General features: G+C 36.0%; 1 protein-coding gene across 1 annotated transcript; it reads right to left on the bottom strand.

Moving 5' to 3' along the window:
• Window positions 1-6,636: 6,636 nt before the first annotated feature.
• Window positions 6,637-10,897, bottom strand: LOC123660203. The gene is made up of 2 exons (XM_045595304.1): window positions 8,724-10,897; window positions 6,637-7,250 (listed from the first exon to the last, which is right to left on the bottom strand). Exons 1-2 carry the CDS (start codon window positions 10,895-10,897, stop codon window positions 6,857-6,859), a joined length of 2,568 nt encoding a protein of 855 aa, XP_045451260.1. The 3' UTR covers window positions 6,637-6,856.
• Between the last annotated feature and the right edge of the window lie 387 nt (window positions 10,898-11,284).

The raw sequence follows: 11,284 nt of genomic DNA, 5'->3' as shown, positions 1-11,284 counted from the left end.
ACTGCAGCGCGTCGGCAATGTTTGCGGATGCTCATATAGATGATTTCTATGCGATCATGCGCAAGCGGACCGCGTCCGCAATGCGCAGATTAATGAACAGCTCCAATAACCTCCTCAGCACATTGGCTGTAAAGCTAGATAGTCCCCTCTGGAGACGCTGGGATGGTGCACACGTAGCTGCGAGGGAAGCTTAAAGAAATAAATTTTGATAGCTTTTACTTTTTTTTTTTTTTTTTTTATAACTAACATAGTTGTTAAGAATTATTGTAACTGACATTTAATTATAATTTTGATTTCAATTTCGATTTTGCCTTGATTCTTAGTTTTAATTTTTGATTTTGGTTTTACGGTGATAATTTGTGATAATTTAATATATTGAAATTTTTTGAAACTTAATTTAAATTGAATAAGTTATTATTTCTTAAGCTTTTCTATTGATTGAATTATGATTTTAGTTTTTAGCTTTAATTTTAATTTTGATTGAATTTTAATATTGATTTTTTTTTAATTTTTTATTATTGTAATTTTGAATTTTAGTATTTATTTTAATTTTTTAATTTTAATTATTGTAATATTGATTGAATTTTAGTATTGAATTTGGTGATCATTTTAATTTTTGGGTTTGATTGAATTTTTGTATATTGATTTTGATGTTAGTGTTATTTTTATTGATTTTTGACTTGGTATAATTTGTTTGTTTGTCATTTGTCACAATTGTTGGAACTAACATAGCGTAGGAAAAAATGTAACTAACAAAAATATGGACATAATTATGTCTGAAATAAATTATTATTATTATATTATTATATTATTATTATTATTAATAAAACGTAGGTCGACGAAAAAAGCGTCAAGTAAAAACGCATTATTAGATATAACTCGAAAAGTAGTTGTTAGATCTCAAATAAATTTAAATGGGACCAATTGGCACACACCACCTTTCGAATAAAACAAAATTTGTCGAAATCGGCCTGCCCGGTCAAAAGTTCTGATGTAACATACATAAAAAAAAAAAAAGAATACAGTCGAATTGAGAACCTCCTCCTTTTTTGGAAGTCGGTTAAAAAAAACAAATATCGAATTAAATTAAAACGATTGATATTTATTTTGATTTTATCATGTTAATGAATTTATTATAGCTTTCCATTACTTTATAGTGCTTTTGTGAAATAGTAATTGGTGGATTTTGTATTATTTATTTGTGTTAATCTATTTAACCGACTTCCAAAAAAGGAGGAGGTTCTCAATTCGACTGTATTTTTTTTTTTTTTTTTTTTTTTTTTTTTTATGTATGTTACATCAGAACTTTTGACCGGGTAGACCGATTGCGACAAATTTTGTTTTCATCGAAAGGTTTTGTGTGCCAATTGGTCCCATTTAAATTCATTTGAGACCTAACAACTACTTTTCGAGTTATATCTAATAATGCGTTTTTACTTGACGCTTTTTTCGTCGACCTACGTTGTATTATACCGCATAACTTTCTACTGGATGTACCAATTTTGATAATTATTTTTTTGTTGGAAAGGGGATATCCCTAGTTTGGTACCGTGATAAGGAAACCAGGATCTGATGATGGGATCCCAGAGAAATCGAGGGAAACTCTCGAAAATCCGTAATAACTTTTTACTGGGTGTACCGATTTTGATAATTTTTAATTTAATCGAAAGCTGATGTTTATCATGTGGTTACATATAAATTTTATCGAGATCTGATGACTACTTTTTGAGTAATCTTTGATAACGCGTAGTTGCTTGGCTATGTTTTCGTCGATCTACGTTGTATTACTTGTCGATGTAATTGAAGTCGGTTTTTTTTTCGTTTGCGAGCAAACACAATTATTAATTATGGATATCTATTTGTTTCCCAAATATTAAATAAATAAATACAGCGTCACTATTACATATTATACGCTTTTTAATCAGATAAGTATTTGGTCTTTGGCGATATTAAAAATTTCAGTGCAATCAACAATTTGTGATAATAAGGTAAAGAAAAATAAAGGTTGCAATATACAAGTCAATTGACACACTTTCATAGTTGGAAGCAATTTCACGAGGTCGTAAAAGCATAGTAAAGTTTGCAACCATTTCATGGAACCCTAAGCCTCGGGTCAATGGCCGCAGTTAACCCTGTAACGAGGGTTACTCATAGTTTGACGACAATTGACATCTGCTCGAGATCGTTTCTGTACTAGTACTCGGTACATGGATACAACAGTACATTCTGTTTGGGTAAGTACTTTTGTTTAAGATCAAGTAACGATTTGTACTTGTAGTTGTACTTTGTAGTTAATAATGAATTCGTAAGTTCTGCTGTTAGAAAGTAGACAGTCAAAATATTTTTTTAAATAACATAATATATAAAATTCTCGTGTGTTTTGTGTGTGTTCGTCGTGCGTGTGTGTGCGGTGTTAGTGCTAAACTCATCCGAAACGGCTGGACCGATTTTAACAAACTTTGTTTGCATATCGGGTAGTTCTGAGAATCGGCCAACATCTTTTTATATAACATGTGTGTAGCCTTCCATCCTAAATTCATTTTTTTGTCCCCATATGTTTGATTTGTCCCCCAGCCCTTCCCAAGTTATAAGGGGGAGGAATTAAGGTGGTTAATAATATATATGGCAAAACAATGTTTGCTGGGTCAGCTGGTAATATATAAAAATATTAGAATTGAACGGTCGCAGAATGTAGTCCGTCGTCGTAGTATGCCCGTCTGCCCAGCGTGGTGACTATGGGCAAAATACACGAGTTCACGCCATTTTTGGCGCGAACTTGTTGAGGCCTATGTCCAGCAGTGGACTGCGATAGGCTGATATGTGTGTGGTTACCTTATAATGCATATAGTAAGTATGTTCAAACAATAACGGTAGCGAAATTATCGTCCCAACTTTTTTCTCAATTGGGTTCTTACCGGCTGTCCAATTTTGTACGCAATTAAAATATGTATAATTATGTGTAAAAGTAATTATGCGTTATGCGTTTATATGAACAGTAATAGGTATTTATTGATTAATTAAGCACAACCCCCCCCCCCTTTTCACATTCCTCATATTTTAAGGTTGAAATATAAGCTAAAAAAAAAACTTTTTTCTATAGTCAAGTAGGTTACTTACCTTAATAAGTTTATTACAGTATTAAAGATTGCTTATAAAGTAACAAACATACCTAAAAATATCGTAAGAGTATGAAGCAATAAACTATTTGATGTGTCTGAGCTGATATTCTCGAGAGAAATCACAATTTACCGAAATCTTTTATTGAAATTGATGGATTTTCACAAATGATAGGAGAGACGATCATATCACACTTCGAATAGAATACAAATATAAATGACATCTACATTTTTATGAGGGTTCCGTACCCAAAGGGTAAAAACGGGACCCTATTACTAAGACTTCTATTTAGTATCTCAAGAACCACGATAGCTAGAAAGTTGAAAATTCACAAATTATGTATTTCTGTTGCAGCCATAACAAAAAATACTAAAAACAAAATAAAATAAATATTTAAGGGGGCTTCTATACAAAAAACGCCATTTTTGCTTCTTTTTGCTCAAGATCAATAAATGGTAACAGGTAGGCACTTGAAATATTCAAAAAATACTTAATTGCGTACTTACTTTTATAATAAATAATAAAAAAATATTAAGACAAAAATTTTTGTCTAAATATTTTACTTAGTCAATCCGACTCGCACTTGGCCGGTTTTTCTTATATTAATAACGTGTAATATATTACTTTCTCCGTTTGTATTTTCGCGCTGAAACCAGAGTGTGCTACCGTTTAAACCCTTTGTTATTTATCAATGTGTTTGTTTATTAACAACCACCATCTATCTGAATTACATGTGTAAAAAAATACAATGAGTTATATGCTTTTATAGTTACAGCATGCGCTTTTGCGCATACCTTTTCTTGAAAAAAAAATTGTTGAAATCGGTCCACCCAGTCAAAAGTTCTGAAGTAACATGCATAGAAATAAAGAAATAAAAAAATACAGTCGAATTGAGAACCTCCCCCTTTTTCGAAGTCGGTTAATAAAGTGGAATAAATAAAAAGTTAAGGACCATAATTGACTAACGAGGGAGACTCCAGTCCATCTTCTAAGTGCTAGATAACTCTTTATCAGTCGAACACACGTCCATTAATAAAATCTACCTAAGTACGTACAATTACTCAATTACTCTGATTAACAGTGTATTGGTCAAGCTTTTACCCATATATTACTATTGATTGAACACTCCCTAATGTAGTATTAATTATTAAGAGTAAAGAATTTATACATTAATTTCTGTAGCTCTGACTTTAGTTGCATCCGCTGTGAATTGTTTTAAGCAGCAGATTAACGATCGGAGATAGTCCGAAGAGTCATTAAAGCTAAGTGTGTTCTTTCTTGTCCCGTGACTTTATATAATGAATATTTGTTTTTGGATTCGGTTAAATCAGAATACTTTTCTAGATTTCTTTTATATTAAATTGGTAGTAAATGCAAAAGTTGCTCTGTTTTAAACCTCGTGCTAAACCTCGAAATTGCTTTTAACAAAGGAAGTTAGATATAATTTGAGTAAAAAATTAATATTGATTTGATATAAAGAATGATGTATTCAGTTCCTTCATCCACTAAAAGATGGCATTGTACGTCCGAGTCAAAGACGAATGTATTCAGTTCCTTTATTTACTAATAGATGGCGGTGTGCCGTCTGTTAAATCGCGCCGTCATGTATATTACATAGATGTATTTAACCAACTGCTGAATTGTATATCTTGTAAGTTTTAATATACAAGTCAAATGATCTTGTATTTCATTTTCAACAAATTTTAAAAGAAAATATCTAGAAATTAAATGCTACTTGTGATGGTAAATCTATTTATTAGTCTCAATACACTTCAGTAATATTTTTAACCAACTTCAAAAAAAGGAGGAGGTTACTCAATTCGACCGTACATATATATATATATATATATTTTATCTATGTTCGGAGATAATTTCTTCGTTTATGAACCGATTTTGATAATTCTTTTTTTGTTCGAAAGGAGATATTCATAGTTTGGTACCATGATAAGGAAACCAGGATCTGATGATGGGATCCCAGAGAAATCGAGGGAAACTTTCAAAAATCGTAAGGGTGACTAGTAAATTTAATCATGTTTTCATTTAGTACTATAAAGTACTACTATTTAATAAAAATTTGGAGTCGATCTGATGATGGAGAAGAAAGATAGTCGAGGGCACTCTTCAACAATTTATAGCAATTACCTGCTTTTTGAACTTAATTCGTTTCTATTGATGAGAACTTTGCACCTGTATGAGTTATAAGTGCCATTACAGTCTGATGATGGAGACAAAAGTTAGTCGAGGGAACTCTTTAACGATTTATAGCAATTACCTGCTGTTTGAACTTAATTCGTTTCTATTGATGAGAACTTTGCATATATATGAGTTATAAGTGCCATTTCAGTCTGATGATGGAGACGAAAGATAGTCGAGGGTACTCTTCAACGACTTATAGCAATTACCTGCTGTTTGAACTTAATTCGTTTCTATTGATGAGAACTTTGCACCTATTTGAGTTACAAGTGCCATTAAAGTCTGATGATGGAGACGAAAGATAGTCGAGGGAACTTTTCAACGATTTATAGCAATTATCTGCTGTGTGATTATCTGTGTCGCTGGACCAGGTTTGATGATGGAGCCCATAAACACTCGAGGGAATTTCTCAACAATTTTCAGCAGTTACCTTTTGCTGTTTGACGACCGCTTTGATATAATGGTGCATGTGCCGTGTCGGCGGCGCCTAAAGACCGACGGTCGCGGGTTCTATTCCAGCTCGGAGTGGATATTTATGTTTATATAAATATTTATTTTTGGTCTAGTTGTTAATCCTTGTGGTTCTCCCAACCTAGCCTCGGAGAACACGCTAGGCTGTCAGTCCCGGTTGTTATTACGTACACCTGATAGCGAACTTTACTCATAGTATGTCGACGTGTTAGCGCAGCGGTCACAGCACCGGCTGTTGCGCTGGCGTTAGTGGGTTCAATCCCCGCGCACGACAGACTTTTGTATTGGCCATATAGATGTTTGTCATGATCTGGTTGTTTGTGCTTGTGTATTGTGTATGTTTCCGAACCCCCGACATGAGAGAAAAAGATCCTTATTAGGTCTACCCATCAATAAAAATTGTAAAATAAAATAATTTTTAACTTTTAATTTTTTTTTGTTAAAAATTATTTTATGTTACTTATTACAGTGTTTCCCATTCGCTGGGCAGCGACCCGGTGCCAGGCCTTTAAAACTTAAAATAAAATACCGGGTCACAACATTCCCGCCTTGTTTAAAAAATAATACCTGCTATCGATATTCACTATTAATAAATGTGTATTATTTTACTTAATGGAACCAGCTTGGGTTTAAAAGTAATAAGTGGGTCACGAAGGGGCAGTGTGAAAATTACCGGACCACAGAACAATGTTTGGGGAACACTGACTTATTACATATATTTTTGCTCGTAAATAAAAAAATATATGTCTACCGTTGTCGCAATAACTCTCAATATGTTCTATCAGTACAATTGTAGGGAATTAAGCGTATTATCCCTTACATGGATTTGCGAAATATTATAAAGAAAACTTGTAATCGTTTTGTCTTAGCGTTTTATTCCTCGTTCGTTAGTTAGTTAGTAGTTACAAAAATGTGAATGGTATTTTTAATTTAATTTATACAATCTGATTGGTTAGTGTTAAAATTTTATTCCGTCTTAAATAACGAGTAAAGCGCCACCGTCTGCCTCCTTAACTTGTCGGCAGATGGCACCGCGGATGCCCGAACATACCCCCGGCCTTGGAAGTCTTGACTTTCAATCGGTTTCAAACAGGGGACAGATTTTTGTGCATGAGCGCCTGATAAGACCCGTGTTGGTACGAATTTCAGCGACTCGTGTGATATTGTCCTTGCCGGGTATCGTTCGTGTCACACGTCCCAACTGCCACTTAAGAGGGGGAAGATTGTCATCCTTAATAACCACTAATGTATTAGGCTTAAGGTCATCTATCTCCGACTTCCATTTGTTGCGAATTTGCAGTTCACCAACGTACTCCTTCATCCAACGAGACCAGAAATGCTGTCGCATCTGTTCAACTCTTTGGTAGCGTGTAAGCCGCAGCGTGTTTGCATATGTGAAATCTTCACATGCCGGTGATGTCAAAGTGCGACCGACCAGGAAATGAGCCGGGCTGAGAGGAAGATAATCCGTGGGATCCGAAGACATAGGTGATAAAGGCCGTGAATTGAGTATTGCTTCTATTTGCGCCAATACTGTACTCAATTCTTCATACGTGAGATTCGCATTTCCCACGACTCGACGGAGGTGGTGTTTGCATGATCGCACCCCAGCCTCCCACAGACCACCAAAATGAGCAGCATAAGGTACAATAAAGCGAAATTTAATTTGTTCTTTACTAGCGTAATTAATAATGTCTGAACTATATTTTGATAAAAACCTGGCAAAGTCATTCATGAGACCCACAAAGTTCCTACCATTATCGGAAAATATCTCGTCCGGTTTACCTCGACGAGAAATAAAACGTTTTAAAGCCAAAAGATAACCATCGGAAGTCAAATCAGTCACTAGCTCCAAGTGAACAGCACGCGTTACAAAACAAACAAATAAACAAATATAACATTTAATCTTACGCGCTCCTCTACCCTTTCGATTGAGCATGAAAATTGGACCCGCGTAATCGACACCGCATTTGAAAAATGGGTAAGTGGGACTAATACGTTCAGTAGGTAAGTTACCCATTTGAGGAGTAAGAGTTTTACCTCTTAGCCGTGTACAAATAACACATTCGTGCGTTATCTTACGCGCAAGATTCCTACCTCCTATTGGCCACCACTCTTCACGAATGTTATACAACAAAGCTTGAGGACCTGCATGTAATAATTTTATGTGTTCATAACGGAACAACAATTTGGTGAAGTGATGATTACTGCTTAATAAAATAGGGTGCCTTTTGTTATATGAGAACGTATTTGAATACGTCAATCGACCTCCAACGCGTAAAATACTGTCTTTATCAATAAAAATGTTAAGTTTACTCAGATTATGTTTAGACTGAAGTTTATGATTATTAAGTAGTAAATTATACTCATTTGGAAATGATTCTATTTGCGATATTTTGACTAATAATTTTTCCGACTCTCTTAACTCATTCACACTTATAACCTCGCCTCGCCCTTTATTTTTACTTTTATTGCGAACATTATGTATGAAACGCAACACGTACGACACGGCGCGTACTAAGCGCATTCGATTTGAAAATCTTTCAAAATCAATAAATTGATTGGATTGATTATCATCAGTGGTTACGAACGTCAGCTGACACCCTTTTGTTTCGGGCAAATCGTCAGCTGTTAGGGGAAGTGGCTGATATATGTTTGTAGTGTCAATATTTACATCGTGAAGAAACTCGGGCCCCGTCCACCATAGATTTGAGTTCACCAATTCTTCTAACGCCATACCACGTGACACTAGATCAGCCGGATTATGTTTCCCGCTGACATGACGCCATGGCAGTTCTCCTGTTAGTTCGTGTATCTCGGCCACTCTGTTTTGGACAAATGTTTGTAATAAATTAGGCGACATACGCAACCAACCTATTACTATCGTTGAATCCGTCCAAAAGTTAATAGAATCGAACCTACGATGAATAGATGAAACTACCTTATCGTATAGTCTCGCTCCTAATAGCGCGCCACACAGTTCTAAGCGCGGTATGCTTACCGAATTTAAAGGTGCTACCTTGCCCTTCGCGCAGAGCAATCGTACAGAAACATTCAAGTCGTCACTAACTGTGCGAACATAAATACAAGTGCCATAAGCTAATTGTGAAGCGTCTGTAAATATGTGCAATTCCGTGAGAGTATGCTTATGGTTTTCTCCTAGTACATAACGCGGCACACGGATAGTATTGAGAACATTAGCGAGGGACGATATAAACCGGTTCCACGTACGAGTGACGTCATCGGGCACTGCATCGTTCCAGTCAATTTTAAGTAGCCATAGACGCTGTAATAAAATCTTCGCTTGCGTAATGCTGGGGCTAATTAGCCCGAGAGGATCGAATATTTGAGAAATATGAGATAAAATAATACGTTTAGTTATACATTTAGAATTATTATTATTAAAATCAATTTGTGTATTAAAATGAAGTTCGTCTGTCGTATTAAACCAGCCTATACCTAATGTTTTATTACTACTGTTATTGTTAAAAGATAATTCATTTAATGCGTTATAATTATTTGATGCGTGGAGATTTTCTTGTGAAAAATTAAAGGTCCACTTTCGAAGTGGAAAACAACCTGACATCAATGTTTTGGCAGTTTCATTGCATAAATACAATAATTTCGTCAGGTCGTCATCGCCAGTAATAAGATCGTCAACGAAAAAATCTTCTTTTATTATTCTCTGGACGTCAGGATCAGCACTTTCGGTGCCCAGCTGTTTTAAACAACGTATACTTAAAAAAGGAGCAGATGCTGTACCATAAGTGACGGTGTTTAGACGGTAAATACCGAGCGGCTGCGAAGGATCGTCTCGCCAGAGAATAAGCTGTAGATGACGCTGCTGCTCCTCAACCAGCACCTGCCGGTACATCTTCTCAACGTCAGCGCAGGCCACATACCGGTGTTGCCTGAAGCGTAAAAGGATAGCTAGTAAGTCACCTTGTATGGGCTCTCCTACACGCTGGATGTCGTTGAGAGATAAGCCTGAGCTGGAAGTGGCGCTGGCGTCAAATACTACACGCAACTTCGTAGTTACACTATGTTCACGCAAAACCCCATGATGAGGCATGAAATAGTGTGGGTTGCTATAAGATGTGATCTTAGTCATATGTCCCATATTTTCATATTCATGCATAAAATCGCTATAAAGTTTTTTGTACGTTTCTGAACGTTGTAATCGTCTTTCCAGCATCAAAAAGCGTCGTTCTGCTTGAGGAAACGTGTCTCCCAAGACCTCAGGTGACCGTTTAAACGGAATACAAACGCAGAACCTACCGTCACTGTTTCGCGTAGTGGTTGTGACGAAATGATTCTCGCACGCTTGCTCCTCATCAGTCCGTGCGCCCTGATGCTTGGGTAGCTCCTCCAGTTCCCAGAACTGTCGTAACAATGTGTCTAATGTGCTTGAGTAGTTGCACTGGATATGGCCAAATTGGTTGCGTGAATTGTAATGTATGGGACCTGATATTACCCAGCCGAATAATGTATTATGTAAATAAGGTCCATTATGTAGCCTTATTTTACCGTTAGTAAGCAAGTCCCAAAATATGTCTGCGCCGATCAGAATGTCTATATTTTGAGACTGCAAAAACTGTGGATCCGCCAATTGAATGTTGTCTGGAATACAGAAATGTTTGTGTGAGAAATTATCAATAACTGGGACCTTACATGTAATTTCTGGTAGTACAAAACATTGAATGGTTGTAGTGTAGGCATTTATGCGCGATTTTATTGTCAGCTCGCATCTTTCACTACATTGCGTAACTGAATTACCTACACCTCTAATCTCGTGAGCGGACTGTATTAATTTTGCGTTTATTAATTCACAAAATGATTTTGTAACAAAACAGCGCTGACTACCACTGTCCAATAAAGCGCGTGCGATGTATATACGATTGTCGCTTGCCACTTCGATGACTGCAGTCGACAGCAATACAGGTTGCAGTGCATGTGAATGAGACGCAAGTGATTTTGTTTGTGGATCATTCGTATCGATAGGCTCGATCCCCATGTGTGCGTGATTTATAGAAAAGGATTGAGCGGCGAGTAGTGTCGCGCTGCGACGGCTCGGGTCTATAGCTCTCAACTCATCAGTTTGCATTGACGACTGCATCGTTACGGAGGTTGAATGTAAATTGTCAGTATGAATAAGTGTATTATGTTTCTTATTACATCTTTTGCAGTGGCCGAATTTACACTGATCCACAGTATGCCCTGAACGCAAGCAATTTTTGCAAAGGTTATTATCGCGTATTAGTTTTAATTTAGTGTTTTAATTAGCTTCTATGAACTTAGTACAAGAATAAAGCGGGTGTGTAAGTTTGCACATTACACAAGGCCTGTAAAACTTATTAGTTGGTTGATCTTGTCCGTTATTGGTAGAAACGTTACAATGTGACCTGTGATGGTGATAATTAATATTTTGTTTTTTAACTTCAGTCGGATCTTTGCTATGTGATGCTTGCAAAGTTTCTAACATATCAGCTCGACTATTTAGAAA

This window comes from Melitaea cinxia, chromosome 15, assembly GCF_905220565.1.
Source record: "Melitaea cinxia chromosome 15, ilMelCinx1.1, whole genome shotgun sequence".
NCBI lineage: Eukaryota > Metazoa > Arthropoda > Insecta > Lepidoptera > Nymphalidae > Melitaea > Melitaea cinxia.
Note: the sequence above shows the minus strand (reverse complement) of the source record. Positions and strands in the feature narration are given on the sequence as shown.